A 20244-nucleotide genomic window follows, 5' to 3' on the forward strand; every position below is an offset into this window, starting at 1 on the left:
ACAGTGACACGCTCACAAGGCAGCAGAGGGTTGTATGCCTGGAACAAGACAAACTCCCTGCAGGCTGCAAAAGCTGCATGTGAGACTCCAGAATCGAGGCTGTGGTATGTTGCTGTCTCCCGTATCATGTACCATACTCATACACAGAGGTTTGTTATCCCCATGGCTGAAGAAGCCCCACTACAGAAGAAGCCTTGTGTACAGTATCCTTATAAGGTCGAGCATGAAGGTGTAGTCTTGTCACTCCTGATGCTGTAAAGGTGCACTGAATGCCACACAATCTACTGAAGTGCAAGGTACTCTGGGAAATATTTCTAGACTTCATTGGTCCACATTTGTTCCTTGTAGCTTTCAAAATGTCATGCTCTGTCATTACAGAAAGTCACGTGTGTGCACACACAGACTCAGTCACAGGCACAGTCATTGCACTCAGAAGATCCCTGTTCATAACAGGAGGCACATTGGTATTCACCAAAACAACCTGGATACCACTTGTTTTGAGAGGGAGACCATTTAAAATTAGATTCATTTCAGTGTCTTATTTTCCCTTGTCCTTCAACTGCAGCCATGAGAGCTGACCTAGAAAGAACCTGTCCCACTTTTTCCTTCTTGTATGTACATGTATGACAATAAAACAAAGGAAGAGAGAGATAAAGCAAAGTTAAGCAACAGTTACATGTACGTGTGGGTCAATAAGTCATCCCTACCATTATGGGTATTTATCTGAGGATGTGATGAAATGCTTTAGGAGGTGGGTGGCTGGGGGAGAGAGAGACAGAGAGGGAGAGAGGCAAAAGACATAGATCAAGAGGAACTGCAAAAAATATGGACAATAAGAAGCACAGAACATATTGACCAGATGTGGCTTGGCTGACAGAGCTCCACACACTAGCTCCATCACACTGTTCTCCACCATTATGGTTCACCATTTCTCTCTTTTTTTTTTCTCCTTTAAAAAGAAAATGCTCTCTTAACTCTCTTCTTCTTATTCTGTGAAAGCATAACTTATTTCTCCCCTCTCTGTAAAGCCTACTGTAATATACCTCTGCTTACTCTCTTGATCTCACGCCCTAGGCCACAGGCTGTTCAGGTCCCAGAAGAGACTTTGGAGTGATCTTGAAAGGAACGCTGGTTCAATTTACTAGTTGTAACGGCTTGAGAGGAGCGAGAGAAAAACTCCAGAAGTTGCCTTGGACTGCTGCAGACAGCCAGGTCCAGGGGCTGTTTCCCTGCAGGTGCACTCAGGTGCCTGTTGGGAGGGCCCAAGCCAGCGAAGGTGCCACAGGCACTGGGGCCGAGTTCCCTTCCTGCCACCTGCATCAGGGCACTTCCTCCTCAGCTGCCCCTTCTGCAGCAGGCCAGGCCAGGCCAGGCCTGCTGCTCTGTGTCTGCCAGCACTGACAGCCCCTGCAGGCGCTGGTCCTGCCCATGCTCCCAGGTCTGACCAGGCCCGGCTGCCTGAGAGCAAGCAGTGCTCAGCCCTGCTCCTTGATGCTCTTCGCCAGGCTCTGCCCATGACCTCTTGCCCTGCTAGGCATGGCATTGGGCTGTGCAGTACCAAGCCGCCAAGCATGGCCAGAAACAGGCTGCGGACCAGCCTGGGAGTGGCTGCGGGCTGGCCGCACTACAACCCCAGCACTAGTGGTGTGAGGGGTCAGGAAGCACATCTCACCCACGGACAAGGCTGTAGCAATCTCCACACATGAACTGTATTCATTTCACTTTATTGCCACTCAGCACAAACTTCTGATCACTCTTTAGGCTCTAAGAAAGAGAAGAACACACAGGTTCAAACATCCCTCTACACACAGAGCTCTCCTTCTACTCCACTTCGACCTTCAGTAAAAGACCTGTTCTCCTCCCTTCCTAATCTCACCTTCCCTTGTTTTTGCTCTGGATTGTACTTATTCTCCACCTACCCTGTCACCCCCTACCACCCTCATCCCTTCTGCTTCAGTGAAGTAAGGTGTAATGTAGGGGTTTAGGTCTCACCTGCAGCGTGTTAGGTTATGCAATAAAAAGCTCATCTACACACATATGTGTCCGTACTACATGACACTTGATGGGAATGGGCCATGTTTTAACTTTTTAATGCCTAGAACAATACCACTGTGTTAAGTGGAATACAAATAAGTAACTGACAAGGTCTTGGAAATCTGTGAGAAAGAACAGCGGTTGGTTACATATAGATTCTGTGGCTTCCAGCCACAGAATCACCATGCGAAGCAGTCAACGTGAAGATCAGAAGTTGAAGAGTAATGAAATAGCAACCCCAAATTCAAATGTTGCCCCCAAAATAACTCTGCATGCATGTGCAGTATCATAGCTGGTTATGCAACTGGGGCGGAGTTGGGCTAGACTCCCTGCACTTGTTGCCCCATGTGCCGGGACTCCTGCCTACCGCAAATAATCATAAATACTGGAATTTTTCCGAAGGAGAGAGAGGCTGCTACACAACAGAGGACCACATTGCCTCCTCGGGAACACCCGAAAGATTGTGCCTGCTGACTCTCTCTCTCTCATCATGCAGACGATTGGGACAAGCGTTGGAGTGGTCCTTCTCAAGATTACCATTGGGTCTGTCTGTTTGTATCTACTAATAAACTGCTTGCTACTGAAGAGTGTGCGTGTGTGTGTGTGTGTGTGTGTGTTGGTGCTGGCTTGCCAAACTGGGTATTTGGTCCCCAGGAATCTAACTAGAACAACATACAAAAGAGCACAGAGAACAGCAGCAGGTGTGGCAAGTGTAATACCTTGCTCCAGTTATTCCAGGACCCATCCCAAGAAAGCCTTCAGCTCATCAAGGACTTATCTCTGCAAGCACTAAGGAGCACAAAGGCAGGTGGGGGAACCCAAATGACATACTCAGAGGAAAAGACACCCTATCCAAGCTACTCTCAGGAATGTCCCACTGCCAAGGCTTGAAACCCATCAAGATGCATCATCCGAAGCAGCTCAACAGAGCGGATTTCAGATAAAGTGTGTGTGTAGCGGGTAGTGGTGGTGGGCGGGGAGGAGGAGGGGAAGTGTGGTTACTGCCAAGGTGTTTGGGACACTAGGAGCTGCAGGGCAAGAGCATTTGGGGGATTGCATAAGTTATTAATATTGCATAAGGGCTGTTTTGGGGCCTTAAAAGAAAAGCAGGAAAGGTGGGGATCAAGTGCCACTTATTGCTGTGCGCTTGTCCCAGGCTACCCCATGCTGTGAGATGGCCAGAAGATCCCAGGCAGGGCAGGATACCCGCTTTGTTTTTGCACCCTCAGCTCTTCTCGCCATGCTCATGTGCTAAGCCTTGTGCAGTGGCCACAGGCTTGTCCCTCTGTTGCATCTCTGCAGGAGCTGGGGATGTCTTCCTCAGCTCCAGGGGACTGTGCCTGAAAGGAGCTCACTGCAGTGTGTCTGCCCGTCCTCTTACTCTGGGAAAGAGTCACCTTGCTCCCTTACCTTAACTGCCCTCCCCACACACTCTGTCAAGGAGTGCCTTTGTCCCTGTGCAGCTTGAGATACTGTCCACAGAGGGAAAAATCACATGGACAGCCGGGCTGGGATGCTGCAGTACTTTCACAGAATCACAGAATGGATTAGGTTGGAAGGGACCTCCTGAGATCATCTAGCCCAGCCTCCCTGCTCAGGCAGGGTAACTTAGATCATGTTAGACAAGATTGCATCCAGGTGGGTTTTGAATAACTCTGGAGAAGGAGACTCCACAGCCTCTCTGGGCAACCTGTCCCCGTGCTCTGCCACTTTCATGGGAAAGAAATTCCTCCTCATATTCAGGCAGAACTTCCTGTGCTTCAGCTTGTACGTGTTGCCTCTAGTCCTGTTGCATGGCATTACTGAAAAGATTTAAGTCTCCCCCTCTTTGACACCCTCCCTTCAGATACATATAGACATTGATAAGATTCCCCCCTCAGTCCTCTCTTCTCCACGATTAACAGGCCCAGCTCTTGCAGCCCTTCCTCAAAGGGCAGGTGCTCCAGTCCTCTGATCATCTTTGTAGCCCCACGCTGGACTCTCTCCAGTGGCTCCATGTCTCTTTTATACTGGAGAGCCCAGAACTGGATGCAGTACTCAAGATGAGGCCTCACCAGGGCTGAGGAGAGTAGCAGGAATTCCTCCCTCAAGCTTTTCTTCCTAATGCACCCAGGATACCATTGGCTTTCTTGGCCACAAGGGCACATTCTCGGTTCATAGTCATCTTGTCGTCCACCTGCACTCCCAGGTCCTTCTCTGCAGAGCTGCTTTCCAGCAGGTCAGCCCTCAGCCTGTCCCAGTGCATGGAGTTATTCCTCCCTAGGTGCAGGACTCTGTACTAGTCCTTGTTGAACTTCATGAGGTTTCTCTCTGCCTGGCTCTCCAGCATGTCCAGATCTCTCGGAATGGCAGCACAGCCCACTCATGTATCAGCCACTCCTCCCACCTTGATGTCATCAACAAACCTGCTGAGGAGGCACTCTGTCCCTTCGTCCAGGTCACTGATGAAGAAGTTGAACAGGATGTGACCCCGTACCGAGCCCTGGGGAACACCGCTAGCCACAGGCCTCCAACTAGACTCTGTACCACTGAGTACAACCCTCCGAGCTCTGCCATTCATCCAGCTCTCAATCCGCCTCACACTCCACTCATCTAACTCACACTTGCTGAGCTTGCCAAGGGGGATGTTATGGGAGACAGTTTTGAAAGCCTTGCTGAAGTCAAGGTACACAACGTCCACTGCTCTCCCCTCATCTACTCAGCCAGTCATCCCATCACAGAAGGCTATCAGGTTGGTTAAGCAGGATTTCCCCTTGGTGAATCCATGCTGAATACTCCTGATCACCTTCTTTTCCTCCACTTGCTTGGAGATGACATCCAGAATGATCTGTTCCATCACCTTTCCAGGGACGGAGGTGAGGCTGACGGGCCTAGAGTTGCCCGGATCCTCCTTCTTGCCCTTTTTTGAAGGCAGGAGTGACACTGGCTTTCTTCCAGTCCTCAGGCACCTCTCCTATTCTCCAGGAACTTTCCAAGATGATGGAGAGCAGTCTGTCAACAACATCCACCAGCTCCCTTGGTACCCGTGGGTGCATCCCATCAGGGCCCATGGGTTTGTGAATGTCTGAATGTAGTGAGTGTAAAGAGGGAAATGTGGCTGCTCCAAGCTTAGCTGCCCAGTGCGGGGAGCACCAGAAGCAGCCAAGAATCTATATCCCTTCAGCATGGCAGAGTTCTGCAAGGTATGTGTCTGCAGGCCCCACAGAAAGCGCAGGGCCAGGAGTTCCCCCCTTAGGTAGCTTGGGACAGGGCATACATGTGTCATGGCCGGTGAAGCAGAAGACTACATAAAAGAGGAGAGAGTGGAAGACACAAATTAGGGAGAAGCAAGTTAGACATTGCGTATGTTTTCAGGGAGCCCAGACTAGCCCCTTTCCTGCCCTCCTTTTGCAAGGGGAGCCCTGTATTCTTAACCTCTGTGAAATCAATGGCCTGCATGAGCTTCTGAATTCCTTCTGTGGTGCCATCAACAGGGGCTTTATTGGGGGGGGCACACCTTGTGCCACAGTAATGGCTGGAAATCGCCATAGCGATTTGCCACAGCAGTCATAGGTGATGGGGACTCCCTCAAAGCTGAGGATGCTGCCAACAGCAGCAGAGGTGGAGGATCCCATGATGGTGTTCTGCAGGAAGGAGCTGAGGATAAAGCCGGGCAGGGCAAGAACGACGACAGGGAGCTCGGGGGCAATGGAGCAGTTGTGTCACTGCGTGATACAGCGCTCCTTGCAGCTGTTGGCCAGAGGGATGGGGATGGCATGGCAGACACTGCTGGTGGCATGACATATGTGGGGGCTGGAGATGTGCTTGTGGGAGAGGGCAGGGAGGAAGCGGAGCAGGAAGGTGTGTGAGCAACATCCTGTCACCTGCCCTGAATGTGTCAAAGCATCCACTTGGCTAGGATTGGCATCCTGTGAAGAAGCCATTCAGGCTTCTGGTCTGTCTTTGTGTCCTGCTAGGGCCCTGCAGGGAGCACACATGCCTAGGAAGGCTCCTGTCTTGCCCATAACCCAGGACTCACTGCAGCCAAGCCCCAGCAGCACTCTAAGCTAAGTCTTCTTCCCCCTTCTCCCTCCCATGACAAGCAGCCCCAAGACCCAGCCTAGCAGGAGGGAGACAACCCAAAAGAGAAGGAGGAGGAGAAGGGGGCCTCAAATTCACCCGGCTCACACAGAGGAGGAGGTGAGGGAGGTGGATGAGAGAGCGAGGGAGTCACATTGGCTTTTATAGTGGGCCTGCAATGCCCCAGGCACAGCGGCACCCTTTGCAGAAGGGACAATTTTCTAAGATGCTCACAATGAATGGAAAACATCCCAGCTAATGACATGACCTGTGCTGCTGCTTCCCTCTAGGCTGCCTTTCCATTTCTGGGTTTACGCCCTGCTCATTCCCTCGCGGAGGGAGGCCTCTTCTGAGTGAAAGGATGGGCGATCCTATGATTTCCAGAGCAGAAATGTACCAGCGTGGGAAGAGATGTGGAACAATTGCCAGAGGGGCCCCCTGCAGGCAGGTGACGTCAGACTTCAGCAATCCTGTGGGGCTGTTTGTGGCTCCATTCTCAGGAGGGGTACACCTTCTCCTCACCCTGCAAGCCCTGGATGGATGCCTATGGTCTCTTACGTGTGAGGCTGTGCCATGTCCTTCTCTCACCCTCCCTCCCAGCTCCCTCCAATGATCCCTAGTCCACTCCTTCACAAGCAGGTGAGCTGTGCTGCTGGATTTCCTGTCTCTTCCTCCTAATGCATCTTGCAGGAGAAATCTGCTGACCTGTTGTTCTTCCTCCTCTCTCTGAGCAGGCAGTCCCTCTGAGTCCTCAAAGAGTGCTGTCAGCTTGTCTGGGGCCTTGTCCTGCACAGAGCACTCCATCCCTGCCCTGAAGGGGAGGTCCTGAGCATCTGAGGGGACTGAGGTTCCTCTTGGTATCTCCCCCTACCCTTCTGTATGGTTTCTGAGCACTCCTGGGTGTGGGAGTGTTTTTGTGTACCAGCCTGTTTGACTGAGCACATGCACCTGCCTAGAGGTTCTTATGTATGTGTGTGCATGTACCTGATGTGTGTATGTGTACACATGCATGAGCTCATATTTATGTGTGCACAGGTGCTTTCATGTGCAACTGTTGTCCAAAATCTGGGTTCTGTTAGCTGGTTTGCAAGCAACCATTAGACACACAGGGTCGAGATATTTATTTCATTTCTGCGCAGAGATGGGTGCTAGGTGGTAAATCCAAAAATCTAGCACACCTTCTCCCCCTCTCATTCTTTATTTATACACACTTTTCAGGAAGTACTTTATACAATTTTTTCTATTGGTTACAACTTCATTACATCAGGTAATTGCACTTTCACATTCCTGTTAATTAGCATAGGAAGCAGAGAAGAGGTGGTAATATCATTATCACCTCATTTTCATCTCATTATTCATTTAGGGGCATGTAGTTTAATATGTTAATAAGCCTTAATGAACCTAAGGTCACTTCTGGGTTATTCTGCTGTTTTTGTCTTGCCTACCTCTCACATTCTTCAAAGTGCTATGTTTTCAAGGTTATTTGGCCAGAGCTGGTTATCCTTTGCAGTACTGTTTTTCTTCCTCCCTTGTCCTTGAGTCTTGTTAACTATTTGCAATGTTTTTCTCACAGCATTGCTCCAAAACAAGTACGAGTGTATTTTTGTGATTTCATATGCACATGTGCTCATGCACATTTGCTTGTGTCTATGCATCTGCGTATGCTTGCCATCCCTGCAATGTGCTACCTCCCCTGTCTCTTCCCTTGGTCTGGGCTTCTTCACAGCTCAATCCTACCTGTCCCTGTTGTGGCTTGTAGGCACCCCACATCCTTAGGAGAGTGTGATGGTGGTGTCCGATGGGCCTTTGCCCTGACCTGCTCTCAGCCTGACTGTGGGGCTTCCCATTCTCTCAGGTATTTCCGCAGGAGGGGAGGCAAGAGGAGAAGAAAGCATCAGGCCACACAGGCCTCACTGGTCTGCTCAGTCCTGGGCCTGTATATCCTGACAGAGGAGGAGCTTCTCCACAGGGCTCACCCACCAGTAGCAGGGACACCCCGGCTCTACCACTCCAATAGACACATCCACACTGTAGGTTTCAGAGTAGCACTTCTAGCCCTGTGTCCACTAGGAGCCTCTCCCTCCTGGCAGCAAAGGGAGGCCAGTCCTGGGGGACACCCAGAACAAGAGCTTTCTCGGTGCCTGTATCTCTGGAATCTTTTGCTTCCCTCTAGGTGAGCACATGCAGAGCATGGAGCTTCTCTCTATTCCCAGGGAACTGCTGGGTCACGCACAGAGAACTATTGATCATTGTGTACTTGTCTCATGTTGACTATACTGTGGTATGGATAAGATGCCATGCAGGACAGGATCCCTGCTTTGATTTCCCACTCTCACCCCTTCTTACCCTGCCTGTGGGCTGGGCCTGGGTCAGTGACCACAGGCTGGACCATCTGCTGCAGCTGTCCTGCCTGGAGGCCCCTCCCTGGGCACTGTAGTCTGGGGATCCACTGCTCTTGTGGTGGGAGGAGGTCAAGTCAGTGTCCTACAGCTGTGAGGGGCTGCTGGAGGAATGCCAAAACTCTCAGTCTCTCCTGCAGCCCCTTGATGTGCTGGGTGACATGATGCAGGGGCTGGTATTTGGTGTTCACAGTGCCAGACTCCTGAAGCCTTTGGGCATCTTGCAGGTCCAGCACTGGCAAAGAGTTGGGGCTCACAGAGGTCTGACGCCCACCCCCAAGGCACGTAATCCCTGAAATGGGCACCCCCAGCACCAGGTGCAGAATGCATGCTGCAGGCAGGGGGCCTCTTTCCAGGGACCGCAACATTCCCACTGCGCTCTTCTGGGAGCCCTGGGTCTCCTCACTGCATTTAGAGTCTGTCCCTTCCCTCTTCTCCAGTGCAATAGGAAGTCATTCCCATAATTGCTCCTGCACAACCACTGCAAAAATCCTTCCCTGCTAAGGTGCAGGGGAGGGAAGGCTGGGACACAGAGCCCCACACGGCCTTTTAGCCACCATTGGAGTAGGGCTAGGCAGATCCCTCCCTTACAAGATTTGGCTCTCTTGGGCTCCCATTTGGGTTCAGGGCTCTGGAACCAGTGGTCCCTTCAGCCCTGCTACCAGTCCTTCCTCAGCCCCAAGTGCTGCAGCCCCAGCAGTGGAGTCCGTGACAGCACTGTCATCCCTGGGGTAGAGCATTTGCCACTGCTGGAACAGCTGATGACCCCTCTCAGACTGTGCTGCAGCAAGGGGCATAAGGGCAGTAGGGTCTGTGGGGTCTGTGGATGCTCTTCACCACCTCAGCAACTTCCTCCAAAAGCAGCAGAATGAGAGAAGCTGTGCTGGCCTGGACCCTGCCAGACACCGACATCCCAGCAGCAACAGGTAAGACACCTTCGTGCCTCGGCTGCTCTTTTCAGCTGGAGGAAGGAGCAGAAACCCCTCAGGCATGGCTGTAGGAAGCAGCCATGCTGCATCACCCTGGAGAAATAGGTGTACGGGAGCCTCTCTGTCAGACAGTGAGATTTTTCCCTGACACCTTCAGGCTGCCATCACACACTCTCCCATCATTCCCACTGACTGCTCTGTGTTTCTTTTCCTGCCCAGGCAGAAAGCCTTCAAAGGACAGCACCAGAGCATCCCCAGCTCCAGGCAGACTGGGAAGCCAAAACCTTCTGGCTTTGGTGGTCCAACTGTACCAGCAACAGCACCTCAGTAATGAGCTGCTCCCTTTCTGGGATGCATGGATGTGGGTCAGTAGGAGGCTTGGTGAACACAGGGATTAATGATAGTTTGGAATGACACATCCTCAGGGAGATGAGCAACAGAGGGTTCCAAGGGTGCCTGTGCAGGGAAGAGCCAAACGCTCACCCCAGGGCATAGCAGGCTGCTCTGGCCTGTTGGTGCCAAGAAGGCAGCCTGCTGTGCCCTGCTCCTGCCAAAGCCTGTCACCTGCTCCTGCTGCAGCCTGTCAGAGCTGGCCCAGGATAGACCCCCAAAACCTGTCTGAAGCCAGGGTGCCCCTTGGGCTGCCCAGAGCATTGCTTGGTCCTAGAAACTCTTTATTTCTTCTGCAGTAGACATTCTTTCAAGAGCAATTCTTCCTGAATTTATGCATGAGTGTTGGCAGCTGGCACTGTATCTGCCACAGCATACAACTAAGAGTTAAATTTTTATATTACGTGCATGTAAGTGTTAGGGAGTGAGAGAATCTGAGGACTCTTGATTTCAACACAAATCAACACAAAATCAACACAAATGTTCACTGTGTTTCCAAACACACATACAGAAAAAGTGAGAATGATTGTAAGATACACAAATCTACGTACACTTAAAAAATTCCTAACATTTCCTTTTGCTGTACTCCCTTCAGACCCCTTCTGCTGTTCCTGTTCCAGGGCTGCTGGGGATCTCTGTGGCTATTCGACTTATGCTGGGGACAGCCCCTGCCCACTCTCTGCATACCCACAAATGTGGCAGGCAGTTCACACTCCCGCAGTTTCACCAGACACTTGGTTGGTAGCAGCAGCTCTATGGGCAGCAGCATCAGCCTACGGGGGCAGGAGGGAGGCATGACTGAGCTGTGTCGTTCTGGGTCTCACTGTCCCCGTGCAGCAGCAAATGAAACACTACTCTTGCCAGATATAAGGAGCTCCAGGACAGCAGGTTCTCCGTGCCACCACAACTTGTGGTGTTCCGGTTTGTGCTGGGAGCACCAGGGCTCCCCCGAACTCTCCTGCTTGTCCTGACCCTGCTCACCAACGACATGCTCTCTTGCCCCGGTCTGGTAGGGCATGATTCGGCCCTGCCCATGCCAGGGGCGTGCCATGGCCGCCAGGCACCATGTCAAGCCCAGGAGCTCCATATCTGGTGCAGAGCCACTGCCATTGCCACCAATATAAAAAATGATATCTCTGCTGACAACAGTGTTGGGTAATGCTGAGATCCATGTTGTGGAACTGGGAGGTGATGCATGGCCATGTGCTGGGATTGGGAGAACATGCTCACTTGAATGCCCTCCAACCTGGCCATCCTTGGAGCCCCTCTTCCGCCTTTCTTCCAGGGCTTCCCCCAACCCCTCTTCTGTATGTTCTTTGGTGGAATCAGTCTGCACCGCTTGAGTCAAGAGCTCATTGGGGAAGCAGAGCACTGGGCAGGTGTGGGCACCAGCCTCTGCCAGGAGAAGGGCTGGGCCCAGGGAGAGCTGCTTCATGGCTGTGGAAAGGCAGGCACTGCAGAAGATCCACAAAGATCCAGAGTCCTCAAAGAGTGCTGTCAGCTTGTCTGGGGGCCTTGTCCTGCACAGAGCACTCCAGCCCTGCCCTGAGGAGGAAGGCATCAGCATCTTCTCACTGAGGTCCCCTTGGTATTTGTCAGAGTCCAGTACTCTCTGACCAGATTCTTTTAGATATTCCACACATACAGAGAGTGCAATGTTTAATATAAAAATTTACTTTATATACATTTGATATTACACAGGATTTTTGATTTTGGAGAGTGATAGAGGAATATACTGGAATCATACTACAAGTGTAATTGTTATTTCCGGTCTCTATAATATGCTCACCACCATGATGCTGGGTGTCCCCAGTCACCGGGAAAGAATACGTGGCTTGAAACCAGCTCCAGCCCATTGCTCTCCTCAAAAATTCCTTTGTTGTTTGGATTTTGTGCTCTGTATTGGGCTGAGCTACATATACTCTTCCCCCATGCTAGTCTGGCAAACCTCAGGGAGACAGTCACATTCTTTGTTCAACTCAGAAAGGAACAAATGTATGGCTTCTTATCAAAAACAAGTGTCACTCTCCAGCTCCCTTTGTGTTAAGGTAATGCCAGTTCTCTGTGCAACAGTTGTGATTACTAAGCTGCATCTTCCTGAGTTTCAAGGGTAGCTTGCCTGTGTTCATCTCCTCTGAGCCTTCTTTCATGACAGGGGTTATTGGTAAGTTACAGTATTCCCCCCTACCCTGCTGTGAGTTTGTGGGCACTACTGGGGGTGGGGAGTGTGTTTGTGTAACAGCCTACCAGGCTATGTAACTGACCATGGGGGCACATGCATGAGCTCCTGTTGCTGTGTATACCTGTGTTTGCATGTGCATGCATGAGTGTATTTATGTAACTCCATCTGCATGTGTGCTCATGCACATGTTTGCTCATGTCCATACATCTGCGTATGTATTTGTGCACATTTGTGCATCCTTGGTAGGGGCTAGTGTGTGTGCACCGGATTGCCACAGATTCCACGGATGTGACCAGCCAGTTCCAAGGCCCATAGTTACACCCTTCTGTGGCAGCGCCAGACTGAGGGAGAGGGACCATGCTGGAGAGCTCAAGTCTTCCTGAGAAGGATGCAGAGCACAGACCAAATCTTTCTGTGCTGCCTGCAGGCACCCCTTAGGGGCTGGCTTGTGTTCTTGAGGTGTCCGCAGCTCCTGGGGGAGTAAGAGTGGCACTAGTCTGGGACTTAGTTGCATCCTCACGGATGAGGGAGCCCTCAGCCACAGCGGGCCCTTAGCCAGAGCCAGCAGCCACTGGGAGAGGCAACTCCAGCAGCAGCTGGCAGTTAGCACTGGAAAGAATTCTCTTTAAAAAATGCCCTGACCAAATGTTTTGGCATTTTCTTGGTGAAACCTTTCATTTGGAGGTGGTGCAGCCACATGCTCTGAGCTTTACAGTGTGAACCTCTGCCAAGTCTGTTGGGATATCATCAAAGTTTCCATCTGCTCCAATCCTCCCAGCACCAGCCGCAGAGAGCATGATGCGGGCAGGAGGCCTCTTTCAGGTGAGTGGAACATTCCCACTGACTTCTTCTGGGAACCCAGCAGGGAACTTGCTCCCTGGGTAATGGGAATACTTGTGACCAAGGTGTCCATGTCAGGGAGCAGACCCTGCCCACTCTCCTACACCCCCATGGTCGCTGCAAGCAGACTTGCTCCCACAGGGCTCTCATGAGTATTTGTGTTCCGGGCCTGTGGCTGAGGGTAGGCTCCTGCTCGCTGCTGCTCATGGTTGCTGCTCCCAAGGCTGCTGTTCCCAGGGCTGCTGTTTCTGCAATTTCAGGGAAACATTCTCATGCCAGCAGCAGCTCCACAAGCAGCAACAGCCAGAGGCATTTTGGTGGTGGTGGTGGGGCGGGGGGGAGTTAGCGTCTTTTTCGGGCACGCTGTCCCTGTGCAGCAGTGCATGAGCTGTTACTGCAGGTGAGATGCAGGAGCTCTGGGAGCGCCGGCTGCCACTGCCACCGTGGCTTGTGGTGCTCTGCTTTGTGCAGGGAGCACCAGGGCTCGTTCCTGCCATGATGCCCAGTCCCTGCCACTCCCCTCCTGCCTGGCCCCTGTTGCGGGCCCAGGAGCACCATGCATGGTGCAGAGCTGCCGCCTTCATGTGCTGCCGTGCTGCCGAGTGCCCCACTCTTGCCCCTCTCACCTCCCAACCGTGGCCCAGGTTTGGGCGAGTTTGAGAAGAAAGGCTGAGAGCGAGGCCAGCACTGGGGTAGGGCGCAGCCCCAGGGCGGAGCCAGCACCGGTGGCAGCAGCAGAGAGGAGGTGCTGGTGCTGCAGCAGAGAGTCAGTGCAGGCAGGCGGCAGCGATGCATGGGTGGCTGAGCAGTGCCATGTGGTGCAGTGTGATGCGGCAGTGCCAAGGCGCAGGACTGGCGACGCTGGCCATGGTGCTCCTGGGTACGTAGGGCTGGCAGCGGCAAGGGGGGGGCGTTAGGGATGTGGGGCAGAGGCCAGGGGAAGGCATGTGGGTTCCGAGGTCCTTATGGCCATGGTCACCACTAGCCCTCAGGTCTTTACGCAGACCTCCTTTTGCTGGACATCCAGCCAGCCGCCCAAGCCTCTCTCCCTCCTTCATCTGTGCTGTCTCAACCAACCGATTCAGCCATGTCTCCCTCACTACAGCCCTTCCTGGCTGCGATCCTCCCTTCATCTTTCCATTCTCCCCTTCTTCCTGGGCAGGAAAGCCGTTGTCGATGTGAATTTCTCCTCTCTTGGCAGTGGCTGTGGGCAGAGCCCAGGTGCAGCAGGAGCCGTTGGCAGAGGCCACCGAGGGCACCAGCACCAACATCACCTGCTCACATCCTAGCATTGCTGCAGGCTCAACTCAGTGGTACCGGCAGCACCAGCACCAACCACCGCAGCTGATAGCAATGGGTGTCAGAGGCGAAAAAGTGGTGCTGGACCCACCAGGAACCCTGCTCATTGCAGCAGACCGTCTCTCCAACACCCTGCGCCTTGCCCAGCCCCGCTGGTGGGACACTGCACTGTATTACTGCGCTGTGAGAGACACAGTGAGACGAGCCGGTGCTGCCGCTGTGCGCAAATGCTGCAGGGAAGTGTTGGGGGTTGTGTGTGCCCAGGTGCCTCTCTGCTCTCCGCACAGCGGTGGCACCTGTGGCTGCCTGGCCAAGAGTGGGGCAGCGTGTTTTATCGGACGCTCTGGATGCTGGAGGTGGGAGCAGAGGAACCGGGTGGGCCTAACCTGAGCCATGGGCGGTCAGAGGAAAATCCTGCTTGGCAGGGAGTGGTGGAGTCATTGGTGCAGCGGTCATGGTGCCGGAGCCGGTGGGGGTGCCACCAGGAGGCCATGTCCCACTCGTCCCCGGGGCACGGAGTCCTCCCCACAATGTAGCCCTCCTGGCCTGGCCCCACCTGTCTTGTCCAGCCTGGGAGTGGTGGTGCCGCAGACCCATGCACTGTGCTGCTGGCTCCCGTGGGGAAAAGGGCGCCGGGGAGCCAGCCAGGCCAAGCCACCGCCCAGGCAGAGCTGACAAGGGAGCGGCCTGAGTTCTGGGAGCCCTTGTCAGCCCCTGGTGCCCCAGCAGAAGCCTCCCGTTCTACCCACCTTCACAGCTCTGGCATCAGATTCTGGGACCCAGGGACACAGGGCTTCTCAGTCACCACTGGTCTCACCAATGTTGGGGAAGTGCCATCCATCCACCGTCCCGCGGAATGGTTCTCCACCACTTGCTGACCCTCCTGCTGCCCCCTGCCCCCAGCCCAGTTATGCCTTGGTCTTTCCAGGCCACAGGTGGAGCTGGGAGGGAAGTGGTGAGCCATGCTGGGATGTGGCCACAGGGCCTGACTTGGCCCTCCCACTGTCTCAGTTCGGCTTGGCTCTGGGGGTGTGACTAGTCCCTGCATTGCGCTCCCTCTCTCAGGGTCCCTTCCTCTCCTCCTGGCCTCTCTGGCCCTCTCTCTGTCCCCCAAGGCTCCCTTTTCCTCACCCGCATTTCACTGCCTACCTCCTCATCACTGGTGCTGCCTCCAGCTGGTCTGGACCAGGCCTATGTGGAGTGAGCAGGGGGCCTGTGCACAGCATGTGCACTCTGGGAGGAGAGTCCTGAGCACGAGAAGCTGCCAGGGAACTTAGAGTATGTGTAGCAGCTCAGATTTCATGGAGCCCAGAGGCAGAGAGAAGAGGTTCGGCCCTACGCCCTGTGTTAGATAGCCTTTGTAACTGCGTGACTTTGAAGTACTGTCAGGTTGACAGGCTTTGGGCGAGCGGAGTGCAGCACAGTATCCCTCCTGCCATGGCCTCAGCTGAATAGGGAGACCCTGAAACTAGTGTGAACGGAGGGCTGTGAATGAGAGTGGCTTTGCTGAAAACCTGCCTGTGGGTAGCCCTTGTACTTGCCCAGACAGTCAAGTCCCAAGACACAGGGTGGCATAAGCAGCTGGAGGCTGTGTATGCAGATGAGTGAAGAGAGACTCTCTCTAAAACTTAGGGCTCTGATGGGATCTCTTTCCTCTTCCCTGAAAGTGTGTGTGGGGGGGGTGGTTTCTTTCTATCTCTGTGTGAGAAGCTCCCTCAGTAGGTGCTATTCAGAGAAGCCCACTGGGGATACTGAGCTAGGCACCTGGTTCCAGGCACCTCTGTCTGTACCTGGTGCTACTTATATCCAGGGCCAAGGTGGATATGGGTAAGTGCAAGCATCCCTTCACCATTTCCTGCAGAGCTGGGTATGGGCTCTTGTGTCTGGCTGGGCGCTAGATGACAGGAGGTGTCAGAAACACTTCTCTTCTGCTGGAGGATGGTTTGTCTGGTTCTTATTTCTAGGAGGGACAAAGAGATGGAGGTCCCCAGCAACATCCTCCATGTCTTTTTGACTGACCACAGCATGCCTAAACTGTCCGTTAGGCTCATCCGTTAAGCAAGGACATTCAGTCACTGTCCATACAAACACAAGTCCATACTGCGAACTTCTCTCGCTTGCCTATATTTACCTTTCCGGATCCAACCTGGCACTCCCACTGCAGCTCTGTACTTCCCCTCACTTGCCTCCCCAAACTCACTCCTTCCAGAAGGGTAGGGTCCCAGCTACCTCTGGGGATCTCAGGGAGAGGTATGGTTCTCAGGCAAGAGAGGAAGAAAAGGGTAGAGTGGTAGAAATAATGTTGACATCCGTTCTCAGAAGAAATAGCACCATCTGCAGAGAACTGGGCACCCCTGGGGAAGGTGAGGAACTGCCAGTGGGGAAAACCCCTGAAATCCCCAAAGGACCAAGCAGTAGTGTGCAGGAGAGCATGTGTTTCTAGCTGGTGAAATGAGGCCTGCACTGGGACATCAGGCCAGGAACAGCCACTTCTTACCATGGGGAACCCAGAGCCCCCACGTCTTCCCCCATAGTGAAGACATTCAGTGGGCTGTTGCCTGGGGAGCAACATGTGTCACTGCCAGAAGAGGCCGAGCTGCAGATGGTGTGTTTCAGGCATGATAAGAACAAATACTTTCTCTTCCCCCTTTCGTTCTTTGTTCCCCTTGCAGAGTCATTTCCGGCAGCTCAGCTCTCTTGGGGGTGGGAGGTGGTTTTTCGACTCTCTCACACACAAACAGCAGGGTCAGCCTCAGCATGTACCTCCAATACCTCTTCCTCGCTGCCCTCCTGGGGAAATCGCTGGGTAAGAACAATCTTTTACTCCTGACATAGTCCTTTTCTTTCTCCCCTCATTAAACCCTCACCCCATCACCAGATCTCTGCAAGGATCTTCTCTTGAAATACCAGATCACATGGGTGTTTCGCACCTGTGTTCTGAAGAGGCTGTTACTGCTGGAAAGGAAAACATGAGACAGCAAAGAAAGATCTCATCCCTGGACCACCTAAGACACTCTTCTGCAGCTTTCCTTTCGCTCCATCCATCCATCCATCCATCCATCCATCCATCTCTCTGCCTTTCTCTTCTGATGCATCTGGGTCCAGTGTTCCACAGATACGTCACTGCAGAAGCTCTCTGCTGTCTGCAGTGCCAAATGATTGCCTTACAGCCCAGATAGACAGGACTTTTCAAAGCTGGTGCAAGTGCTGGAAAGCTCTCATCCCACAGACATTACTAGGGTGTCCAGCTCTCTCTCCTGGTTTGCAGTTGTAGTGCAGCATGCCCTGGCGACCCATTTTTTCCTGCATGTCAGCACAGCCAGGGCTTCCTTTTTCCTCATTTGCAAAGACCGGAGAGGCATGCAAGATGACAGGTAATCGCAAGAGAGATGCAGCTTTTTGCAGCACCTCCCCCCAGAATTGTTCTGGTGCCAGCACAGGAGGGCCAGGCAAGACAGCCTGTTCCCTGGGCAGTGGGAGAGTGGGGAGGTGGGAGCAGGGCCATGGCAAAGCTCTAGTCCAGGAGCCTCTCAGCAGGAAGTGATGGAATTACCATGTTGCAGGATCTGCACTGAGGCAAGAAGGCCAATCTCCTGCCCCAAACCACTCACTAACTACCTTGCTGCAGGGCCACGGAGAGGGCGCCTTCTTCCCTGGGCCTTTTGTCATACTTTCACTGACTCCCACTTTCTTCCAGATGCCATGGGCCAGACCACCGTGACTCAGAAAGATGGTCTAGTCACAGTGGAGGAGAGAGGCACTTTCCAGACCACCTGCACCTACCAGACCTCCAGCTTTTATGGCTTTTTCTGGTACCAGCAGAGGAGAGGCCAAGCCCCACAGCTGGTCTCGCATCAGGTGGGAGCTGGTCGCAAGGACAGCAGCCGATTCACCACACCGCTGAACACCACAGGGAAATACAGCCTCCTGAAGCTGGAGGAAGTCAAGGTCTCTGACACTGCCTTGTACCTCTGTGGTGTGGAAGACACTCTGGTGCAGGAAGCTTCCTTGGCTGTGCAAAAACCTGAGGCAGGGAGGAGGGTGAGGGTGCCTCTAGACAAGGTGGAGCTCCAGGGACATGACCCTCAGCTCTCCCCTAGCAATACTATTTTCAGACTGGTGTCTGTGGCCTGACAGGGAGGAGAAGCTGGTGAAGGCGCCTCTGCCATGGAAGAGTTTTCCCTGTACACCCAGGATAGGACCACACTTGGCATGGGCTGTGCAGAGAGTCTATGTGCTCCTTTGATCTGATCTCTCAGCACAGCACCAGGGCTCAAAGGAATCACCCTGTGTCTCATCCAAGTCTTGCAGTCCCATTCCAAAACCCCTGTTCATTCTCTGTCCAGCACATTTGCCCAGATCACTGGCAGACTGGGTGCTTCAGAAGGACCTAAGAGGTAGTGGCACAGTGCTTGAGCAGGAACTGGAGCCATGACTTGTGAGGAGTGGTAATCTCTTGGTGTGTGGTGGAGCAATGGACAGGAGCCAAGGTTTCCTAGTGCATTTGCCAATGCCAGCGACAATGTACCTGCATGTTGCCTACAGTGTTGGGAGGCAGGGGGAGTGGTGGGAGGGATTCTTGTTCTGGCTGACAACAACTCTTGCAGATAGTTTCTTTCACCCTTACAGTTCTGGAGGCCAGAGGCAGGAAGGAGGGATGTTTCGAGCCCTGGGGCCTGAGCAATTTCACAGAGGCCATTTTGATTGCAGCCCCTGCAGAGCGGAGGGCAAAGGAGCTGGAAGTGGAGCTGGGAATGGAAGGAGAGAGATCCCAAACTGGTGAACTGTCCAGGTAGTTCACCAGCTTGAAAATATATACAGTGCACTTTATGCATTGAAATTGTATTCAGAACAAAATGCACAAAAGCAAAGCCCCCATGATTCAATTGATCAGGAGAAACAAGATTGCCCTAAGAGAGGAAAGGAAGCACACTCATCACTTATCAGTCCTCCAAGAAGTTGTTAGTTGGAAACTGGCAGGGGGGGAGGTGGGGGGGGAGCACAAAACTTCTCTTTGTGTGCATAAAATGTGACTTTGTGAAGGAAGTGCTGACCTGGCCTGGAGAAACCTGGACCTGTCTTCCACATCTGCAAGAGGCTCTGGCTGAGCAGGACAGCTTGCGCCCAGCATCTCTGGCTGTGTCTGGAAACAGCCTCCTTTGGGCAATCCTTCCAGGTCTGTGAGGAACACATACTGGGAAGAGATGGGTGTTTCTAGCCTGGTGGGAACAGGAGCACGTGTGTGCACACCTCAAGGTTTTGCTACACTGCTTAGGGATCTCCTCCGTGCTTGGGGACCGGCCTCAACCAGGCAGGGACTGCAGAGCTGGGGAGATATTGCTGCTGGCTCAGGAGATCCATAGGGAAGAGTGTGTCAGGGTGAGGAGCAGAAAAGGGCAGTGTTGCTCTAGTCCTGTGCATGGCAGACCTTGGAGAATGCAGTGCTTGTGAAATCCCGTCTGAGCTGTCTGGGACTCAGGAGAGTGTGTTCTGAGACTCTTGTGGTGTTCTGGTGCTTAGAGTATCCACTTTGTTTTCTCTGCCCTAACTCTAGAGGGGCCACAGTGAGGGTACAGACCTTTAGAAACTGTGGTTTCAGTTTTACACCTACAGAAGGCATGTTGATCCTGCCTGAAGCACCCTAGCTGGGCTCCTAAATGCCTTTAGAATGAAAACTAACCTGAAGAATTTTCCTGCCCAAGAGCATGAGGAGCTACCCATATATATTCACCTTTCGGGATCTGCTGCACAACTCAGGGAATGATCCCCACGTCAGGAGTTGAAGGGATTGATTGCACGGACTCCTGACAGGTTCTGATCTCAAGACGTTTATCCATATCAGAAGGCAAAATATATATATCGATACAGTAAGCACGAGTCATGCACGGAACATACACAGCTCAGTGATTGGGTATACAGCGATAAGCACGCACTCCAGCTACTAAAGCGATTGGTTATGTCCCTTGATACAATTTTCTCACAAACAGAAACCGTGGTTATCTGCTTGGCTCATATTCTGCATTCTTGTTCTGTGTTTCTCACAGCACACCTGCTTCTAGTCTCAGCTGAAGGACGGGTCGCCTAGCTCAGTGTCTAACAAACCCCACAATTC

At 52.9% G+C, this 20244-nt stretch overlaps 2 gene segments (V, D, J or C); both read left to right on the top strand.

The window, feature by feature from the left end:
- Nucleotides 1–13661: 13661 nt before the first annotated feature.
- LOC134151113 (T-cell receptor alpha chain V region PHDS58-like) lies at nt 13662–15336 on the top strand. The segment is given in 4 exon segments: nt 13662–13713; nt 14035–14327; nt 14420–14507; nt 15248–15336. Coding segments are annotated over 4 exon segments (522 nt in total).
- Nucleotides 15337–16889: 1553 nt separating this feature from the next.
- On the top strand, nt 16890–18266 carry LOC134151114 (T cell receptor alpha variable 1-1-like). The segment is given in 2 exon segments: nt 16890–16938; nt 17830–18266. Coding segments are annotated over 2 exon segments (486 nt in total).
- Nucleotides 18267–20244: the final 1978 nt, after the last annotated feature.

Source organism: Rhea pennata, chromosome 26 (genome assembly GCF_028389875.1).
Source record: "Rhea pennata isolate bPtePen1 chromosome 26, bPtePen1.pri, whole genome shotgun sequence".
In the NCBI taxonomy this organism is placed as follows: domain Eukaryota; kingdom Metazoa; phylum Chordata; class Aves; order Rheiformes; family Rheidae; genus Rhea; species Rhea pennata.